The 23,815-nt window shown below is 36.4% G+C and overlaps 1 protein-coding gene across 1 annotated transcript in view; it reads left to right on the top strand.

Moving 5' to 3' along the window:
- The window catches only part of LOC144451979 (transmembrane 9 superfamily member 3-like), a 43,569-nt gene that overhangs the window by 13,570 nt on the left and 6,184 nt on the right, over positions 1-23,815 (top strand). Inside the window, exons 5-10 of the mRNA XM_078142924.1 lie at positions 6,268-6,399; positions 7,605-7,771; positions 12,541-12,635; positions 14,168-14,298; positions 17,324-17,532; positions 18,616-18,846. Of these exons, the coding sequence (XP_077999050.1) occupies positions 6,268-6,399; positions 7,605-7,771; positions 12,541-12,635; positions 14,168-14,298; positions 17,324-17,532; positions 18,616-18,846 (965 nt within the window). The remainder of the gene's footprint in view (positions 1-6,267; positions 6,400-7,604; positions 7,772-12,540; positions 12,636-14,167; positions 14,299-17,323; positions 17,533-18,615; positions 18,847-23,815) is intronic.

Below are 23,815 nucleotides of genomic sequence, written 5' to 3'. Positions count from 1 at the left end.
AAGTAGTAGTACATGTATTTTATTCACCTTCTACATACACTCTGGTGTAATGTTTATCATTTCGAAAATAGCATTTAATGTGTGAACGGAAGTCTTAACTGTTCTGTCATAAATGAGGGGTCTTGTTTGGTTAGCTCCGCTGTCAGCGAAAGCTGAAAGTGTAGCTTTAGGTATAGGTGGGTATTAAGGTATAGAGTATAGGTGGAATCATTGGTGTCCGTCAACTTTTTATATTTTCATCATCATCTCCGAAAGTGACAGTCAGAATTCTTCAATATTTGGTGTGCATGTTCCCTGGAGGGAGGCTATTCAGATTTGTTCATGCCAAGTTGATCTGTGGCATTTTCAATTTTTTATGATTGTTTTTCAAAAAATGATATTGTCATCATCTCCTCGAATACTACTTGTCAGATTGCTTTGATATCTGGTGTGTTGATGCGCAGTTGGTAGCTTACTCAGATTTGTTAATTTCAAGTCAGCACATCTTTTCTATTTTTTATGATTTTTTTTTTTGTAATTTAAAGAAAAAATTAATATGTTAATGAGCATTATGGCCGACGCCATATTGGAAAATCAGTCGACGAGACTTTAAGTAAACTGCCACTTTTCAAAAGACGCTATTGACGTCAAACAAGCAATGTAATATGTGCCATAGTCATAATTCTACGCATTGTGTGCCCAAATGACAAGTGTTTGTTCGAAACAGGGTTGTAAACTTCAAATCCAAATTTTGCACCCCTTCTACATAATCAGCCAGTCCGCAATACCCTCATTTGCATATAATCTATCCTCATATGCTCCAGATAGCGACACTTTGAATGGCTGCTCACGGGCCTTATTTTTTGGTATTTTCAACTCGCCGTAACTTTCACTAGATTTCACCATTTTAGATACTCAAAATGACTAAACCTCAACTGATATCTCTTCTTTCGTGCCAGCAAAATAAATTTTGGCATTACATTTAGGAATACCGATTTTCCGATGAATTTGGGACGCATACTTTAGGCCTTGACATTTCGACCCGGTTTTCGCTCATCGTTTCCTCAATACGGACCGGACCGGAAAGTTTACAAATTTCACAGAAAGGTGGATTTTTATGTGTTTTAAATAACCATGGCAAGTAAATTTAGTAGGATCGTTGTGTAACGGTCCGGACCGTTCAAGAATTTTCGGTAGAAAATGACTGATTTGACCCGGAAGTTGAAGCTGGCTTCGTCTGACCGGGCGATTTTCCACAGCCAGCAGCAAGCAAAGTGGGAGTTCTTGGTACTCACTAAAATCACACTTTAGACCCACTTTAAAAGTTTGATGTTTTCAGATAACATGTAACTTGTGATTAATTCTATGTTGTCGTGCAATTTGGAGTGACAGTGAACTAGAATGAAGACAACTCGCGTAAGCAAGACATGCCTAGGCCATAAAGGCGTGCGGGTGAAGTTAAGAGCAGTACGTACGGTACAGTGAATCGACCAAACTTTGTTTATTGGTCGACAGTTTACATGTAAACACAGATAACTAGTGCTACTTATCTGTGATGTAAATGACATGAACGTGTCTTGCCATTTCCAAAATGCAAATATTTGGCAAGTAAAAATAATTAAAATAATTACAACTTTAATTTGGCTTCAGACTTTGCATTATGTGTTGCGTATCTTTCCCCGTTTTACATGTAAATCTGAAAAGGTTCTCTCTGGTCATGCCAGTGGTTAGCCCTGCTTACATACAGCGGTGCACAAGTCTATATTGCTGAATTGACTCTAAACAAATAGTAGGGACAATTGTCAGAATCAAGTCCCAGATTACTCTGTATGCAAGCACGACTAGTCAGTGATCATACCGGGACTGCTTTGAGTACAAGTGAGGTGAAACATGTTGAGGTATTTTGTTGAGAATTATAAATATTGCGAAATGTCAAGTACAAGGTTTAAATACAATGGAATGATGAAAAAAAATTGGCCGAGTCTGATGACAGGCGCAGGTCACAAGACACTCCGTAAATTTAAATATTAGACAATGTTATCTCTACTACAAGTTGAATGTTGTTGACAAATAAGCTTATGGACAATGATTTTGGTAAATTTGTTAGAAAATTGAAATTTGAATTGCCTCAAAATTGTTTTAGATCCCTAGTTTATTTCATTCATTATTAAAATTTTCCAGGGTTAAAGCTGTAAGACACTGGAATTATTTATAGCCAACCTCAAAAATCCTTTGTGTGTGTGTGTGTGTGTGTGTGTGTGTGCACATTTCCCAGTCATTATTTTTCTGAGATTTTGTGTAATTTTCATAACAGTAAATCTTTTTATAAAATGGTGACTATCGTATAAAAGTACAATATTTTGCCAACTTTCTGTGTAAAATGTGTTTTATAGTGAGACATCATATGAAACCACTAACCACTTTATTACATCGCTACCAAAATAAAAACTAAAAAGAACAGCGGAGCGATTCTGACCGATAGGTTGCTTGTTATTATTGTCTGCGTCTAATTACTCTTCCCTGGATGGCATTAATTTGATCTCATACACAGAAAATACACTCCCGCCACTGACATTTGATAAATTTGCTACTCTGCTGATACACCGGTCTTCGCGTCTTTCCCTGATTGGTCAATACAGTCATTTTTAACTGTCAGTTGAAATTTAACGCCCACACCGGAGTACAAGTATGTATGCGTGTATGGATGTATGTATGTACAAAGTCATGTATGTATGTGTGTGTGTGTGTATGTATGTATGTATGTATGTATACATTGTGTGTGTGTGTGTTTGTGTATGTATGTATGTATGTGTGTGTGTGTAATAACTATGTATGTGTATATGTATATTTCCTGTCTAACTACGCTTATTCTATATTTCAGGTGTGTTATATAGGGTTCTTTTTGGTGTGTGTGAATTTTAGAACTTTTTACATGTACATGTATAACATCAATCTCGTACGGTTGTCGTTGTATTCTATAACATTGAGATATAGTCCGGTATTAACCTTAACCAACTATGTCGAGCCTTGAATACCTTGACAAAGAATTTTTATTATTTTTATTATTTTTATTATATGTCCGATTGCATCTATTCGGACTGTCTCACTCATTCCTTTTGCAGTTCTTTGTATATGTATATATGTATGTATGTATATAAATGTGTGTCTCTGTGTGTGTGTGTGTCGTCAAAACAATATTATGTGTATCATTCCCTAATATCTAATTACACTTATTCTATCTTTCAGGCGTGTTCTAGAGAGAGGGTTCTTTCTGTGCGCGTGACTTTTAGATCTTTTCAAGCATATTATACCATTTACAAGAACTTGCAGTGTGTCATTCTATAGCATGTAACATTTAGATATACAGTCAGGTGATGACCTACTATATATCTTGTCTTGATATCCTATGATAAAGAATATTGATTCAAAATGTTGTGTACATTGACTATGTCCTGGGAATATCTAGACCTTGTACATTGACTATGTCCTGGGAATAGCTGGACTGTGTACATTGACTATGTCCTGGGAATAGCTAGACTGACTATGTCCTGGGAATAGCTAGACTGACTATGTCCTGGGAATAGTTAGACCTTGTACATTGACTATGTCCTGGGAATAGTTAGACTGACTATGTCCTGGGAATAGCTAGACTGACTATGTCCTGGGAATAGTTAGACCTTGTACATTGACTATGTCCTGGGAATAGCTAGACTGACTATGTCCTGGGAATAGGTAGACCTTGTACATTGACTATGTCCTGGGAATAGCTAGACTGACTATGTCCTGGGAATAGTTAGACCTTGTACATTGACTATGTCCTGGGAATAGCTAGACTGACTATGTCCTGGGAATAGGTAGACCTTGTACATTGACTATGTCCTGGGAATAGCTAGACTGACTATGTCCTGGGAATAGTTAGACCTTGTACATTGACTATGTCCTGGGAATAGTTAGACTGACTATGTCCTGGGAATAGTTAGACCTTGTACATTGACTATGTCCTGGGAATAGCTAGACTGACTATGTCCTGGGAATAGTTAGACCTTGTACATTGACTATGTCCTGGGAATAGTTAGACCTTGTACATTGACTATGTCCTGGGAATAGTTAGACTGACTATGTCCTGGGAATAGTTAGACCTTGTACATTGACTATGTCCTGGGAATAGTTAGACTGTGTACATTGACTATGTCCTGGGAATAGTTAGACTGACTTTGTCCTGGGAATAGTTAGACTGTATACATTGACTATGTCCTGGGAATAGCTGGACTGTGTACATTGACTATGTCCTGGGAATAGTTAGACTGACTATGTCCTGGGAATAGTTAGACTGACTATGTCCTGGGAATAGTTAGACTGTATACATTGACTATGTCGTAGGAATGGTTAGACTGTGCACATTGACTGTCCTGGAAATAGTTAGACTGACTATGTCCTAGGAATAGTTAGACTATACATCATGACTATGTCGTAGGAATGGTTAAACTGTGTACATTGACTATGTCCTGGAATAGTTAGACTGACTATGTCCTGGGAATAGTTAGTCCCCGCTGGATGAAGTCCGGGACGGAGACTCATGGATTGGGTTCTATCTGTCCGTGCGTCCGTGTCCGTCCGTCCGTCCGTCTGTCCGTCCGCCCGTCCGTCTGTCCGTCCGCAGCCGTTTCTTGGAGATGCCTGGACCAATTTTTTTCAAACTTGGTACAGGGGCAACATACAATGGCATACATATGCACGTCAATTTGTTTCATGATACGATCCAATATGGCTGCCTAGCAGCCATTTTGTTTGCAAATTTTCCCTGTCTAAAGCCATAACTCAGACATGCTTGAACAGATCTCATTCAAAGTTGGTATTAGGACAGTGTTCTATGGCATATATGTGCATATTCATTGTTGTCATGATACGATCCAATATAGCCGCCTGGCAGCCATTTTGTTTGTGAATTTTCATGTCCAAAGCCACAACTCAGACATACTTGAACAGATCTCATTCAAAGTTGGCATTAGGACAGTGTTCTATGACATACATGTGCATATCCATTTTCATTGTGATACGATCCAATATGGCTGCCTGGCAGCCATTTTGTTTGCGAATTTTCCATGTCCAAAGCCATAACTCAGACATGCTTGAACAGATCTCATTCAAAGTTGGTATTAGGACAGTGTTCTATGACATACATGTGCATATCCATTTTCGTCGTGATACGATCCAATATGGGTGCCTGGCAGCCATTTTCTTTGTGAATTTTCCATGTCCAAAGCCATAACTCAGACATGCTTAAACAGATCTCATTCAAAGTTGGTATTAGGACAGTGTTCTGTGACATACATGTGCATATCCATTTTCATCTTGATATGATCCCCCATACCCGACCAATCCTTTATTGTTGTAGGCATGTTCCATGTCCAACAAGCAGACACAACATATCTAAGTCTGTTTGATTTAGGTTCACAAGTGTTGTTGTGTGATCAGAGTAGTGATAATTCCTTAAAACCCAATCATAGCGGGGACTATGTGATTCTAAATGACTTGTTAGACTATACATTGACTATGTCCTGGGAATAGTTAGACTATACATTGACTTTGTCCTGGGAATAGTTAGACTGTATACATTGACTATGTCCTAGGAATGGTTATACTACTACAGTGACTATGTCCTCAGATCTTTTAGACTATGTACATTGACTGTCTTAGGAATGGTTAAAGTGTGTGGAAATTGATTATGTCCTTGGAATGGTTAGACTTTGTATAGTGACTATGTCCTAAGAATGGTTAGACTTTATACATAGACTATGTCCTGTGAATGGCTAGACTCTGTACATTGACCACATCCTAGGAATGGTTAGACTGTGTACAGTGACTATGTCCTTGGAATGGTTAGACTTTGTACAGTGACTGTCCTTGGAATGGTTACTGTACAGTGACTATGTCCTTGGAATGGTTAGACTTTGTACAGTGACTATGTCCTTGGAACGGTTAGACTTTGTACAGTGACTATGTCCTTGGAATGGTTAGACTTTGTACAGTGACTATGTCCTTGGAATGGTTAGACTTTGTACAGTGACTGTCCTTGGAATGGTTAGTCTTTGTACAGTGACTATGTCCTAGAATGGTTAGACTGTACAGTGACTGTCCTAGGAATGGTAGGGTGTGCACACTGTGTCCTTGGAATGGTTAGACTTTGTACAGTGACTGTCCTTGGAATGGTTAGACTTTGTACAGTGACTATGCCCTAGGAATGGTTAAATCATGTATTTTATCAAATTCTTTGTTTTCATTTCACAGATACACTGGTTTTCAATATTTAACTCATTTATGATGGTTATATTCCTGGTTGGTCTAGTGTCAATGATTCTAATGAGAACCCTCAGAAAGGATTATGCAAGATACAGCAAAGATGATGAATTAGATGATATGGTAAGTGATCTAGAAATCAATTACACATTGAGTTGTTTACAGTCATACAAGGCTGATAAGTAGGCCAAATCTACTTTAAATTCTATAGTGTATTTACTTAGGTTTCACTACATGTAAGGGCCATAATTGGTTGTGATCTACTAGTCTTGCTGCTAGACGTTCGGGCTTTTTTTCGATGCTAAAACTATAAGCGAATGAGGTTCGCATGTGAGGGCCTGCCCGAACAGTCTAGCGAATGTCATTTTCAGACCGGACATTCCATTGAGATTACAATAAGCGGTGGGTTGGGCCATATATGCATATATATACTTTAATATATTCAATCTCTGCATGCAGGTGTTGACAAACACATTTATGTCATTACTATGTCTTATCAGTTTATGGTAATTGTGTTTGATGAGTGTGTAGACGTTGTCATTCACACATTTTAGTTAACGCATTGGTGGTTATTTTTACAAGCCCCTCCTTAAGATGAATATGCATGAAAATTTAGCTATTGTCCTCTGTTTGTGTTTGTCGCTAATACGGTTCTCTGATTGGCAGTTATTTATATCCTAATGACATTCGCTAGACCTCGGATGTTCCATCCTCGATAGCGTTGTTCGGCTGTGTGTCGTATTTTATCGGAAGAACATCCGAGGGCTAGCTGATAGACTAGTGATCTACCTGCATACCAAGGTTCCATACCAGTTTTGCAAAGGATAGTAAGAAGGGAGAATCCATATGATTTCTGTGACAAAACTGTAAATTTAGATATATTTCCTCCTTTTTAGCACAACTGAACTGAGGTTCAGTAGTGCTATAGTGATCGCCCGGCATCTGTCTGTCTGTCTGTCAGTGTGTGTGTGTGTGTATATGTGTGTGTGTGTGTGTGTGTGTGTGTGTGTGTGTGTGTGTGTGTGTGTGTGTGTGTGTGAACAACTTAAAGTCAAAAACTGCTGAACTGATTCCCATGATATTTGGTGGGTCTAGTTGGAAAATTGTTCCAATCAAAATGATCGCATCACAGGTGTGATTTGAGTCAAAAAATGTGATTTTTGGTCAAAAAACTTACAGCAACTTAACCATGGTAATCAATTTAATGATTGTTTGATCTGTCTGTTCCATCAATCTAAAACTAAGTTAAACTTTATTAAAAGCTAGTACAGTATTTGTGTCTGCAGCCATTTCCAGCAAGTTCTAACCCCCCTTTTTTGTACTTATAGGAAAGGGATCTTGGTGATGAGTACGGATGGAAGCAAGTCCATGGAGATGTTTTCCGGCCTGCTTCACATACAGTATTGTTTGCATCACTCATTGGTTCTGGCTACCATGTAGTTGCTGTCACCATGTGTGTTATCTGCTTTGCCATCGTTGGAGACCTTTATATGGAGTAAGTTACATTTGATACTTTACAAGTACAGACAGGAAAGCATTTACAAACAGAACTTGTTACAGACATGATGTAAACAAGTTAATAATACGTGGCACAGCATGTTGGAATTTAAGTACAGATACATGTATTACACTCCATCATTTGATGAGGGTAGTTCTACAATGGTCTTCTTTACAAAATAGCTCACATCCACAGACAAATTTCGAGTTCCCCTGGCATTTCATGTACTGTGATGTAAAGAGGCCATAAAACTGCTCTTTTAAAATCATACATGTCTTTGTACATCTAACATGCTGTGTTAAGTGTCTCAGTCCAATTCATTTACTAGTTACTTTCTGTTGTAACAATGAACTGCATGTAAATACTTGCCTGTCACTGGTTGTAGATGAGGAGAGACTTAAGACTTAAGACTTGGTGGCTGCTTTAAAATAAATTATGGAAAATGTAATAATGCTAAGAGCTTTGTTTTTAAAAAGAATGAAAACCAGAAAAAAGTAACGTTCATTGAATTGTAGAGGTAGTGTAGGTGTTGACTGCAGTGTTAAATATAATGTGAATACATTTCAAAACCATGAATTTAATATCTAATATGAACATACATGTAGGTTTGCACTTTGGAATAATAACATATGTTTGGGAAATAGCAAGTTATGAACTGAAAATAGCAATACAAGTTATAAACTGAAAATAGTAATACAAGTTATGAACTGAAAATAGCAATACAAGTTATAAACTGAAAATAGCAATACAAGTTATGAACTGAAAATAGCAATATAAGTTATAAACTGAAAATAGCAATACAAGTTATAAACTGAAAATAGCAATACAAGTTATGAACTGAAAATAGCAATACAAGTTATAAACTGAAAATAGCAATACAAGTTATAAACTGAAAATAGCAATACAAGTTATAAACTGAAAATAGCAATACAAGTTATAAACTGAAAATAGCAATACAAGTTATAAACTGAAAATAGCAATACAAGTTATAAACTGAAAATAGCAATACAAGTTATAAACTGAAAATAGCAATACAAGTTATGAACTGAAAATAGCAATACAAGTTATGAACTGAAAATAGCAATACAAGTTATAAACTGAAAATAGCAATACAAGTTATGAACTGAAAATAGCAATACAAGTTATAAACTGAAAATAGCAATACAAGTTATAAACTGAAAATAGCAATACAAGTTATAAACTGAAAATAGCAATACAAGTTATGAACTGAAAATAGCAATACAAGTTATGAACTGAAAATAGCAATACAAGTTATAAACTGAAAATAGCAATACAAGTTATGAACTGAAAATAGCAATACAAGTTATAAACTGAAAATAGCAATACAAGTTATAAACTGAAAATAGCAATACAAGTTATAAACTGTGAATATACCTCAAGACTACCAAAAAATAGTGTTTTTGTTCAAAGATTGTACCTAAAACTCATTTTACCTTGATTTCCCTCCAATTGATAATATTTTGTATGGACAATGTCAATTTCACATGATTTCATCTTTTTTATGAACTGTTACATAACTTTCTGAAAACTAAAGTTGTCTTTATGATAGTCTAGTCCTAAACACATTACAATCATCTTCACTCTACATTTATAGTTAAATGAATTTCTCTAGTACAGAATTCACATTTGACCACCAACAGTGATAGTTTATGCTACTGGATACTCTGTATTCAGATACAGATTATAGTTTGTCGTATTCCTAAAAAAAATTCTGAAATATGTTTTATTTAAATACTAGTTGTGTGCAAATACATAACCTATAACATACAATCTAATAGTCAGCATGCACAATGCACATACAGAACGTGTGCTAGTCACTCATGAATCATTGAGGATTTGAACGCATAAAAAATAATCTAGCGTCTGTATTATCTCCTCAAACACCCTCAGCAGTTAACCAAATTAACATAAAATTTACATAATCATGGTTGACAGCCTAACAGCTGTTGACACGCAATCATGCATGTGAAGCGACTTTTTACTATCCACGGATAGTCCTAACGTTATCCATGAAGTGAACTAAATCAATCCTGTCGACTTGTGGGATCACGTATATGACATACATGTAGTCGCATGCATACAGAAATGCTACATTTGTTTTGTTATGCAAATAAACGAGGGTACTCATGAATAATTCATAGAAATGAAAGTACCAAGAGTTAGTACAGTCGTCTTGACTTCATGGAACGTCCACACCATGTTATGTTTAATTCTATTAATTTCAGCGACAATAGTATTAAAGATAAATTACAAAAAAGTCTAGATGACTGTTGACAGTGTAGCTATTGGAGTGTTGCTATAAATGTGATGCCTTTATCGTATTGTTACATCAGGTACATTCTAAACTGGATGTTGAGTTTGTAGTAATTTGAATGAAGTAACCAATAACAACTTCCTGTCAGTGTGTGATGAATTACTACTGACATGCACTGTCCATCCCTTCCCCAGCAGATTTAGCTGGATTTTCGATAGAAGTTGTCCATTTGACTAAACGTCAGAAAGAGATTGTAGAGAACAACTACACGTATAATAACTATCTAGACTATTTTGTAAAGGCTTATAAGATATTAGACTAAGCTACGTCGTGACGTTCTGCCCTCACCAGCTTCCTCTCACACGACTGTACTACTCTGCACTAGTATGTTGGAAACTTCAAAAGATTTTGGCCCCAACCTGAACTAGTGAAATCAAATATGTAGAATAGCTTCTATGTCGGGCGATAAGAATGAATGTTGCCATGGTAATATATGTCAATCACTCGGTCGGCGACACACTCTAGGATTAGGCTTGCATAACCACCAATAATATCACCACGTAAATAAACATACACACATGTGTAGGCAAAATTGTAACTCTCCTAAAATAACGTTCTTGTAATTCAAATTTTCAAATTATTACTGCCATGTTAAGTTTTGTGATAAATGTTACGGAGTCATGGATGAAGGTACATGTAAAATGCCAAAGAAGTCCATGATCACCACATTGCACCCTAAAAAGGCAATCTGTGTTTCCTACAGACGATCATTTCACATCCTATTTACTTGATTTATTTTGTGTCCCGTTACAATTTAATTGTTGCCCTCGTCGACAACAATTCCAATCAACTTAATTGTAAAGGGCTTTGAGCACAGAGTGGGAAAGCACTATATAAGAACACAACATTCATATGTCGTCGCAAACCACGGCCTGTTTTATGGCACCGTTCTTAACGTGTCGCCCTCACTAGCCGTGGATGCATTCATATACAGTTTCAGTACTTGTGGCATAGCTAATTTATTCATTTTGTATGTATGTAAACACTACAACAATCAGAATGCTTGTTACATCTCAGCCATTTACGTTGTAAGCAGCATGGTGTCATCAATGTACGAAGAGTGTTCAGTTTGTGATGTCTTCGGCATTGACTCTTTGTATCAACATCAGAGAAATGTAATTTCTGATATCTTAAAGGGAAGAGACGTCTTTCTATTGACTAGAACTAGCAGTTGGAAATCACTGTGTTACCAGGCGATTTCAACCATTTTTCTGTATCATAATATGGACGCTATTGTCCTCGTTGTATCACCGCTAGTTTATATCATGGAGGAACAAGTTCAAATGTTGAGAGCAATGGGTTTTAGTCCACAATTAAAGTTAATTTAGTTCCTGCACCGTGAGCGGCCATTGCTGTTATTATTCTGTAACATGTGAAATACACTCTTTGAAAGACAGATTTTGATTGGTCTGATTATCATGTCGTCATTGCTTATGAATATATATTACGTATACGTGAAGTACGACTTTTACAGCCGTAAGATGCAAGAGTTTTATTTCGAAGTGTAGCGGAAGAAATAACAGCTCTGGTTTGTGAGAATGACTGGTAAGAACTTTCAGCCAGACTTTGTTGACGGCAGCTTCGGGTGAACTAAATACTATTTGCACTTGTCCATCAATGACCTGTTGTGTAGTATCACACGTTGAACCGATAAGTGATGCTGTTATGTTGAACTGATAAGCAATGCTGTTATGCCTAACTTTTGACAACGTTCTACTTAATCCATTTATCAGTCAGTGAAATGAGAGGTGAAAAAACAAGACTAGAACCTGGTTGACCCTTGACTAAATCGAGGACTTTAGGTGCTAGGTAGTATATCGATTTCCCGTGACCAGTCAGTAGCATCATAGACACGTCTCTTTCTGTACAAAAAAACTCCAGACATTCTCTCTGCTTGTCTTTCAACACTATTTCAAATTCATGGGAAGACTTTGTTACGGCATCCATGACAGACATTTTGCTAGTAGCTAGTACAACGCCTTAACATACTTTGCTAAATGCTTAGGTCAAACCAGTGGGTTATACTTCCATGGTCAAACTGAGAATGTAATCGGTATACTTTGTTTGTATACAAGTATGAAGTATTACTTTGTTTACACATGATATGATACAAGATGGTTGTCTGTATGTTAATATCAGTGACACAATGTCTGGTTCTATTGCCAGTGAAATTAAAACAAATTAACTTAAAAATCTGACGTCATGATCATTTTAACGCCTTTTATTGTGTACGTGCCTGTGATTGGCCATAACCAGTTCTGGTTGGAAACGCTAGGAAGAGTGCAGTTCGATACAGACGTGGGAGGGGTTGGCTGATGCCCCGTCACGGTGTACTTTACAGACTACTAAGATAATACCTTGGTTAGATACCTGACTAGATGTATTTAGTCCATTGTAGAATAATGATTACTTTGATTATTTGTACTTGCAGACGTGGTTCAATGTTGAGTACAGCTATCTTTGTGTATGCTGCTACAGCTCCTGTCAATGGCTATGCTGGAGGTGGTCTCTATTCTAGAATGGGAGGTAAGATATAAATATAGATTATATGAACTTATTATCAGTTATGTATGTGATCAAGTTATGGCAAACAGGCAATGTGTACCATATTAGCCTTTCATCTGTCAGCTGGGACTAGAGAATAACCATTATGAAAATGTCATTCTGGTACTGAATCTAGACAATGACCGGCTAAAACCTGAATGTTCCTGAAAAAATTCTGTAATGCATTTGATGCAGAGACACTTTAACTAACAGCATAATACAGGTTTGACAAGCTATGTGTTTGTTGTTTTGTGATACGTTAACAGAAATATTGTATTTTTAGCACAATTGAGCTGATAGGTTCAGTAGTGCTATAGGCACGATGCGCTGTCTGTCTGTCTGCATCTGTGTGTGTGTGTGTGTGTACGACTTAAACTCAAAAACAGCCAGACAGATTGCCTTGGTATTTGGTGGGGAGATTACTTTTGGTGTCTAGTTAGGAAATTGTTCAAAGCAAAATGATCACATAACAGGTATGTGATTTGGGTAAAAAAATGCCATTTTTAGTCAAAAAACAAACTCAAAAACTACTGGGCAGATTGGTCTGAAATTTGGTGGAAATGTTCTTAGGGGTTTGTAAATTAACATTTGTTCATGACATGATGACTCCATCAGTAATATGGAAATTAGGGCTAAAAATGTCTTTTTGGACAAAAATCTTTAATTCCAAAACGACTGAGCAGATTGGGCTGAAATTTAATGGTAGATTTATAGATGAAGAAATATTAAGCAAATAATGATCTTATCAATGATATGCAAATTAGGTGTAAAAATATGAATTTTGGTCAAAAATTTATGTCTCAAAAAGTGCTTGGTCATGAGACTGAATGAAACTTGGTGGGAAGTTTCCACAATTGTTATTCTGCTGATTTTTGTTAAAAACATTTTGACACAGTTGGCCCCAGCAAAGCTGGTGTATTTCACAAAGATAACAAGATTCTAAGACAAGTGAACAAACATTCAAAAAGTGTATGCAAATATGCCTAGCAACAAGACCATGCCCATGGCAACAGCCAAATGATCACATATTGCAAAGATAATAGGGATTAATAGACAAGTGAATAAACATTTTAAAAATGTATGTAAATGTACCTAGCAACAAGACCATGCCCATAGCAACAGCCAAATGATGACGTATATTGCAAAGATAACAACAGGGATTAATAGACAAATGAATAAACATTTAAAAAATGTATGCAAATATACTTAGCAAGAAGGCCATGTCCATAGCAATAGCCAAATGATTAAGTGTGTTGCAGAGATAACGAGGGATTCATAGACAAGTGAATAAACATTAAAAAAATGTATGCAAATATGTCTAGCAACATGACCACACCCATAGCAACAGCCAAATGATCGCATATATTGCAAAGATAACTACAGGGTTTGATAGGCAACCTGATAGTCATTCAGCAAATGAATACCTATTGTTAGCATGGATTGAGCATGTGGGTAAACATTTTTTAAAAACTGTACAGTTGTGCTACAACGTGATTGGTGCTATTTTTTTGTAGGTAAACGCTGGATTAAACAAATGATGTGTGGGGCATTCCTTGTACCATGTATAGTATGTGGTATGGCATTCTTCATCAATTTTATTGCCATTTATTACCATGCTTCAAGAGCTATCCCATTTGGTACAATGGTGAGTACAAGTCTTAAATATAAAGTGTTGATTACCGTCACATGTATGTGGAATTATATTTATATACATAACACTCACCCATTAAAATGATTAATGCACACATTACAGTTCTAACTCTTTCAATGCTTACAGGCGAGGAGCTAATTCTTTAATTTATGTGTAGAACAGATATACATCAGGGCTCAAAATTGTGACCATTTTAGTCACATAGGCGACCAAACTTTGTCAGGTTGCGCCTAATTTATCAACAGTAGTAAATGCCATGATTTTTTTGATGAACAACTCACATAAGCAAGGCATGCCTAGGCATGCGGTTGAAGTTATGCAAGAGCAGTCTCCGAGACTCTGTGTACACTGCGTACTGTGAATCGACCAAACTTTGTTTATTGCCCGACAGTTTACATATAAATGACATGAACATGTCGCCTGTCACGAGACACTCCGTAAATTAAAATATCAGACGATGTTATGTCTACTACAAGTTTAATGTTGTTGACAATTATGGACAGTGTTTTTGGTAAATTTGTTAGAAAATTGAAGTTCGAATGCCTCAAAATTATTTCATTCATCATTAACATTTTCCAGGGTTAAAGCTGTAAGACACTGGAATTATTTATAGCCAACCTCAAAAATCCTTTTTTTGTGTGTGCATTTCACAGTCTTTATTTTTCTGAGATTTTGTGTAATTTTCATAACAGTAGATTTTTTTTATAAAATGGTGACTATGGTATAAAAGTACAATATTTTACCAACTTTCTGTGTAAAATGTGTTTTATAGTGAGACATCATATGAAACCACTAACCACTTTATTACATCGCTAAAGCGAAATACTTAATTGATGGGGGCTGACCAGAAATAATTTTCTTTTTTTTGGCCTTGAAAACTCTTTCTACGGTGAGTGCTATGCTACAACATTCTATAAAGCTTCACATTACATGTTGTGGTTGGCCAGGAGATCACTAACAGCAATGGGCAAATAGCAGTCAATGCGAAAAAAATAACTTATTGCATGTGTTCTGTTGTATTCCAACAATTATCTGTAGGAACGACAATCTCAAAACTTTACCCTTACGGAAGGCATTCAGTTTAAATCTGAGCTACAAATTAGGGTCAGTCGGGAGATGAGAAACAGAAAAATAAATAGGGCCACCATAAACTCTTGTCATGAAATTGGAGAGTGAATGATTGGAGCTAGCCACACTAAACCATGCGTTGACTATGTAGTGGTCTATGACTTCACAAAAACATGTAATGTAAAAACACAGAAGTGCCACAGTTCTAAAAATGAAACAAGTGGTTACAAAGTAAATTTCAGTGTGTTTTCAAAAATGATTTTAGTTTAGTTTTCATGGGTTTCCAAAAACGCCCCTAAATTTTTTAGTTTTGCTCCTAAAATTTTAGCTTAGTGGCTAAATGCTACTAATGCAAATGTTAACTTTGAGCCCTGTACATTATACTTGTTTCCATTTGGTACACATTTCATTGAAATCTAAATATTATTTTGAGCCATTCCCATTTCAATTAGTAGTTGTAATTAGGAGCTGTAATCTCAAAAATACACAAATACAGGGATTTTAGATTTCGCACTTTTACCACTTTATTCGACTCTTGTGTTATACCAATTGCAGATTATTGCTCTGGGATATGGGGTTATATTGATAATATGAAATGTCAATCTTTACAAAATAGAGCAATAAGATATTTTCTTGGGGTGCATAAATTTGCACCAAAACTTGCCATAAATGGTGACATGGGTTGGACTTCATCTAATGTGAGACATAAACTGAATATTCTCAGATTTTGGAATAGAGTGGTTAAGATGCCAAATGATAGAATCACTAAAGCTGTCTTTTTGTGGGATTACAATTTAAGAGATAGATACAAGAATTGGTCTTATGACATAGCTAATGTATTCAGAAATATTAATTTACAAAATAAGTTTTTCAATCTTGAAGCTTTAAATTTGGATGATGCCTCTTGTAAGTTAAAAGAGACTTTTGAAAGGAAGTGGTTTACTGATGTGTGTAGAAAACCCAAGTTAAGAACTTATGTTTCTTTTAAGAAAAAATATGAAACAGAAAATTATTTACTGCAACCATTGTCAAGACCGAAACGCTCTATTCTCGCTCAGTTTAGAACTGGCATTTTACCTTTAAAAATAGAAACAGGTAGATTTCAACAACTACCAGTGGAGGATAGAACCTGTAATTTTTGTTTAGGATCAGAAATTGAAGATGAGAAACACTTTCTTTTTGATTGCTGTCTGTATAATTCTTTAAGAGATACTTTATTTAGTAGAGTGTGTGCTTTATACCCAGAATTCAGTGCTTTTCAAATTATCGATAAGATTGAACTACTGATGATCAAAACACCTGACCTGTTGGCAAACTTTATCTTTGATGCTTATAATAAGAGAAAGGAGAAAATACATAATTTGTAAGATATACTCCTCACACTTGAAAAAAAAAAAAAATGTTTCTTTCTTTATCATTATGTATTTATTTATTTATTTTGCAACAAGTTGGATTTGTGTCTTATAAGCCCAAGGGGCTGGATGTGGCAAGTTTTAATAACAATTGTACCAGATCATATAAACAAATGTATACTTTAAGTCCACATAGGACACGTTAATAAATAAAATACAACAACAACAAGTAGTTTAGTGTGGAATATGCACACACACACTCTGTGCTTGCTGTTTAGTGTATGTGGCTATAATCTGTACACACACATACACAATATGGTCGTTATCTATCTATACACATGTGCGTGCACACACACACACACACAGACAGACAGATGCATATATAGACGCACAAACACATACACAACCACATGTACACACACACATACACATACATACACACAGTGCTTGACAGCTTATCTATGCAAACACATTCAGTGCTTGCAATATAGTTGCTAATCTATTTGCATTATACACACACATGCACACACACAGACACATTGACAATCTGATGTGACATCAAAGTTGACCATTTATGATTTGTATCTTTGTTACTGTAGGTGGCTGTATCTTGTATCTGTGTATTTGTGATTCTGCCATTAACTTTGGTTGGTACTGTGATGGGGCGTGCTATAAGTGGACAACCAAACTTCCCTTGCCGTGTCAATGCTGTACCTAGACCAATACCTGAAAAGAAATGGTTTATGGAACCATTTGTTATTGTAATGTTAGGTGGAATTCTTCCATTTGGTTCTATTTTCATTGAAATGTAAGTGTTATTTACAGCCATTCCCATTTCAATCTGAAGTCTCATTTCATAGCAATGGTATCATAGGAATTCTCAGTACCTACAATAGCATTTTACCTCATGCTAGAGGGTCAAAATAGAACAAGAAGGTTGACTTATTCTCAGTACCTGCAATAGCATTTTACCTCATGCTAGAGGGTCAAAATAGAACAAGAAGGTTGACTTATTCTCAGTACCTGCAATAGCATTTTACCTCATGCTAGAGGGTTAAAATAGAACAAGAAGGTTGACTTATTCTCAGTACCTACAATAGCATTTTACCTCATGCTAGAGGGTCAAAATAGAACAAGAAGGTTGACTTATTCTCAGTACCTACTAGTAATACATGTGTAGTGCATGGAGAGGAACTCATGGTGTCGACCAAGAAATGGAAGTCATTATTTTTATGACAAACTTTGGTGGTAGAATTCTTTTTCAGGTACTGAGAATTGACCTGGTAGTTGAAACTTGAATATTCAGAGGTTGTTCTTATGTCATGCAATGAGGAAAGGGGACAAAGTAGTAATATTTTAGTGTTTTACTGGGCGACTTGTTGATTTTGTGAAACAGTGAAGATTAGCATACACAATGTAGATACATAAAGACCTACCTTGTCAAATTATAAAGTATTACTGTACCCCTTGGATAACGTCCTCATCAAGCTGTGCCCTTGCATTCAATTGATGGTAGGTGATTAATCTGCAGGCTAAGTCCTCATACAGTCTTCTTGTTTACACCTCGACATATTCAAAACAAACATTTGGTGTATTCCCGGAACTGTTACCTCGACATATTCAAAACAAATATTTTGCGTACTCCCGGGACTGTTACCTCGACATATTCAAAACAAATATTTGGCGTACTCCCGAAACTGTTACCTCGACATATTCAAAACAAGTATTTGGCGTACTCCCGGAACTGTTACCTCGACATATTTGGCGTATTCCCGGAACTGTTACCTCGACATATTCAAAACAAACACCCGCATTCACATTCAAACCAGGCTGCATTGATCGGTTGTCAGGGGCAACATGGTATTAATTTCTTTATGTCCATTATTTACAGGTATTTTATTTTTACATCATTCTGGGCATACAAGATCTACTATGTATATGGCTTCATGTTACTAGTATTCCTTATCTTAGCAGTGGTCACGATATGTGTAACAATAGTATGTACCTATTTCCTGCTTAATGCTGAAGACTACAGGTGGCAATGGACCAGTTTTCTATCTGCAGCCTCCACAGCTTTCTATGTTTATGTGTACTCATTCTATTACTTCTTCTTCAAAACAAAGTAAGTACAAACCAACTTTATTAGTTCCAGAGGGCCTAGGGGGCCCGCTTGGAACTTTTGATTTACCTGGCACATAAGCTTTCTTTCTTTGTCGAGTGAGCATGCGGTGTTTTCCATACCACGTTCCACACAGTATGAGACAATGCTATCCACAATGCATTGCAGTGTCCACTTAAGAAATCTGGTTTACCTAGGGAGTATATTGGACATTGCAATCTTGATTTATGCATATTTTATGTATGATATTTGGTTAATTTTTTCCAGCTTGTTTTGAGGCAATGAAAGTCGATAGACAATTGGATGGATTGTATTTTGTTGATCAAATTTTTTTCATTCTATGACATTCAACGTAAGCTCTAAGTACTCCCAGAACACACTGCGCTTTATAGCTATGTTACTTTGTTTTAAAGGGATCATGTTTACAATCAGAAATACGAAGTCAGCTGCCTATACCAATATAGGCATATCAACGACATCCATGTAACATAGGCAGTGATCCCTGGAAACTTAGTATTTTTAGTAGCTATTTTCGTGTTCTCTTTGTTTTTTTAAATGCTACCCGTGCCAAATGAATTTCCACAGGGTTAAGGTACTCAGGCAGCGATCACTGGCCCAGCAAGGCCTATAGATCTGTAACATACATTGTTGACTTCACAGGCCATTCGTATAGCTGACTTGAAAAAACCTAGTGATTCAATGCTCAAAAAATTAGTGCTTGGTGGAAGCAAAATTCTGGACAAAAGTGTCAAATTTGGTCAAATTTGGAAATAAATTGGTGAAAATTTCACCAAGCGTTGCCTGTAATGTAAACGCATTTGGCATACTCGGAACATACGGAACTGTTACCTCGACATATTCAAAACAACATACTCTACTTATGTTTAATAGAAAGTAAGTGAATGTCCCAGCAATTCGACATGCAAATCTGTGAAAATTGTACGTTTTTGAGTCCAAACCTTGTCATTTTCAAATCCCTTGTGAAATCATGTCTATCGGTAACAAATAATCCAAATGAAAAAAACGAAAATGAGAGACATTGATAGGTCAGAGTTTGAAGAATTACTATGGCATCATTATTTGTTATCACACGTTAAACCCTCTAAGAAAACAAATGCCCCAAAACAACGATCGTTCACACCTTTTCCAAAGTAAAGTATGTGTAACACTGTTGCGCCATGTGACACTGATAACATGCGTGTTTCCCCTCCACTGTCTACGATCGCTCGAATTACGTAAGACTTTCGACTTGTATTCTTCAAAGTCGTCAAAAAAGTATATCGGACTCGTATACCTTTTGATAAAGTGGTGATGTTGTGTCAGATCATTGGTTTTATTAGCACAACTGAACTGATAAGGTTCAGTAGTGCTATAGGCATCTGTGTGTGTGTGAGTGTGTGTGTGTGTGTGTGTGTGTGTGTGTGTGTGTGTGTGTGTGTGTAAACAACTTAAAGTCAAAAACTACTGGACCAATTGCTTTGATATTTGGTGGTCATGTTACTTTGGGTGTCTAGTTGGGAAATTGTTCAAATGAAAATGATCACATCACAGATATGCGTTTTGGGTAAAAAAAATGTGATTTTTGGTCAAAAACCTTAAACTCCAAAACTACTGGGCAGATTGGCATGAACTTTTGCGGGAACACTCTTAGATGTGTGCAAATTAATATTTGATCATGACATGATAATTCCCTTAGTAATATGCAAATTAGGGCTAAAATGTTTCTTTTTGATCAAAAACCTATAATTCCAAACCTACTCTGCAGATTGGGCTGAAATTGAAGAGGGATGCGTCTGTGGGTGTATAGATGAAGAAATATTAAGCATATAATGACCTCATCTGTAATATGCAAATTAGGTCAAAAACTTATCTCAAAAAGTACCTGGTCAATGAGACTGAAACTTGGTGAGATGTTTCTAGAAGTGTTATTCTGCAGATTTTTGTTAAAGTATTTTGACACTATCGGCCCTAGCAACAAGACCACACCCATAGCAACAGCCAAATGATTGCATATGTTGCAAAGATAACGGATTAATAGACAATTGAACGAACATTCAAAAAATGTATGTAAATATGCCTAGCAACAAGACCATACCCATAGCAACAGCCAAATAATCACGTATATATTGCAAAGATAACAAGAATTGGAAGACAATTGAATAAACAATTAAAACATTCAATATATGTATGCCAATGTGCCTAGCATCAAGACCACACCCATAGCAACAGCCAAATGTTCATGAACATTGCAAAGATAATATCAGGAATTCATACACAAGTGAACAAAAACATTCAAAAATGTATGCAATTATATCTAACAACATGAGAACACCCATAGCAACAGCCAAATGATTGCGTATATCACAAAGATAGCAACATGGTTGGATAGGCAACTGGGTAGTCATTCAACAAATGAACACCTATTGTTAGCATGGACTAGCATGTGGATAAACATTTTTAGTCGGGACTTATAGATTGGGTTCCATCTGTCCGTGCGGCCGTCCATCCATCCGTCCACAGCTGTTTCTTGGAGATGCCTGGACCGATTTTTATCAAACTTGGTACAGGGGCAACATACTATGGCATACATATGCACGTCAATTTGTTTATGATACGATCCAATATGGCCGCCTAGCAGCCATTTTGTTTGCAAATTTTCCCTGTCCAAAGCCATAACTCAAACATGCTTGAACAGATCACATTCAAAGTTGCTATTAGGACAGTGTTATATGACATACATGTCCATATTCATTGTTGTTGTGATACGTTCCAATATGGCTGACTGGCAGCCATTTTGTTTGCGAATTTTCCATGTCCAAAGCCATAACTCAGACATACTTGAACAGATCTAGTTCAAAGTTGGTATTAGGACAGTGTTCTATGACATACATGTGCATATTCATTATTCTCGTGATACAATCCAATATGGCTGCCTGGTGGCCATTTTTTTTACGAATTTTCCATGTCCAAAGCCATAACTCACACATGCTTGAACAGATTTCATTCAAGGTTGGTATTAGGACAGTGTTCTATGACATGCATGTGCATATCCATTTTTGTCATGATACAATCCGATATGGCTGCCTGGAAGCCATTTTGTTTGCGAATTTTCCATGTCCAAAGCCATAACTCAGACATGCTTGAATAGATCTCATTCAAAGTTGGTATTAGCACAGTGTTCTATGACATACATGTGCATATCCATTTTCGTCGTGATACAATCCGATATGGATGCCTGGCAGCCATTTTGTTTGGGAATTTTCCATGTCCAAAGCCATAACTCGGACATGCTTGAACAGATCTCATTCAAAGTTGGTATTAGCACAGTGTTCTGTGACATACATGTGCATATCCATTTTCGTTGTGATACAATCCGATATGGCTGCCTGGCAGCCATTTTGTTGGCTGAGTTTTCATGTCCAAAGCCATAACTCAGACATGCTTGAACAGAGTAGTGATATCAAAAACAAAATGTATGAGGCCAAACAACATTAACCAGGTTTGAAAATGACAACATACACTGCCAGTTCCTTAAAACCCAATCATAGCGGGGATTTTCAATGACTTGTTAAAAACTGTACAGTTGTGCTACAACGCATTGGCAGTATTTTTTAAAGTCTACTTGTCTCTGGACATTTAGTTGGAAATAATTGTACCTTCCCTAAGAAAAATAATCGTTATTTTTTGAAATAATTTTTGTTTTCCTGACTGACAAATCTAGTCATTATTATGCAAATCATATGACAAATTATGCAAATGAGTTGTTGGGAATCACTATTCTTGTGTATATTTTGGTAAAGGATCATTGGAATATGTTTCTCCACTCTGCTGGGCATGCTGACAATCAGACAAGTCAGTGTTTCCGCTGGGTCAAAAAATTTACTAGCAATTTGGCTAATTTGCCTCAAAATTTATTAGCCAAACCAGACTTTCAATTAGCCAAACTTTTGCGATAAAAATGAACTTATATAAATAAAGACAATAATGCAAACTTGTATGTTTAACTCTGTTTATTTACATACATTTTTCATGTCATGTTGGCAAACATACGGTTCTCATCTTTGCTTTGAAGTTGTAGCACCAAACATCGAGGTTTTAGTCAGTTCTCATTGTAACTATTTTCTAAATCAATTTGCAGTGTGACCTATGAAATTTGAATATGACCCATCATATGCATAACGTTTCAACAGTTTCATGTGCCCCATCACCATTTCCTGACGTGGAGAGCACGTCTTGGGTAGTTTAGAAACTACGCGATGTTATCATTACATATCCACGTGATTGGTTACTTATTAACATGTGGTGAGAAAGGGTTTCCATCGATAGCACTGCCATTATGGCGAAGCATCTTCCCTCACGAGTGAAGCGATGATTAAATGGACCACATCGTTGGACAGTCTATGCTGAAAACTTCACTTTGGTAAATTCAAACTGCCACGTCACCATTTCATTCTCACTAAAACTGAAACGTTTTCTTTTTGAGCTTTGTTACAAGATTGAACGCATTACGCCCCTTGCATGTGACAAATTACTTGATCAAAGTTTACAAGCATGGATCGCATGATCAGATGCTGAAAGTTTTACACAACGGAACTTACAAGTTTGTTGGATGGGGCGTTATTTGCATTACTGATGTAACAATTTTATGATTTGTTTAACTTTTGAGGAACGCACAATGTGTACACTTCCTTCTAAATGTAATACAATGTAGTTTAAATTACGGATATTCCACGTTGCGACAAAGAAACCACAAGTATTACGCATAGATGCTGTGGTGCCCTATTCTAAATTGGCTTTGCAAGTTTGGCTAATTGTATAAAAAATTTTCTCGCCAAATGCAGATTTTATTCGCATTTTGCGATTTGGCGAGTGGGCAGCGGAAACACTGTAAGTTGACATGTGCAAAAAAATGTTCAAAGTCGATCTTGCCCATGCTGTGTTGGATTACATTGGAATCAGTTGAGCGATTACT

This window comes from Glandiceps talaboti, chromosome 22, assembly GCF_964340395.1.
Source record: "Glandiceps talaboti chromosome 22, keGlaTala1.1, whole genome shotgun sequence".
NCBI classification, from domain to species: Eukaryota; Metazoa; Hemichordata; class Enteropneusta; family Spengelidae; genus Glandiceps; species Glandiceps talaboti.
Note: the sequence above shows the minus strand (reverse complement) of the source record. Positions and strands in the feature narration are given on the sequence as shown.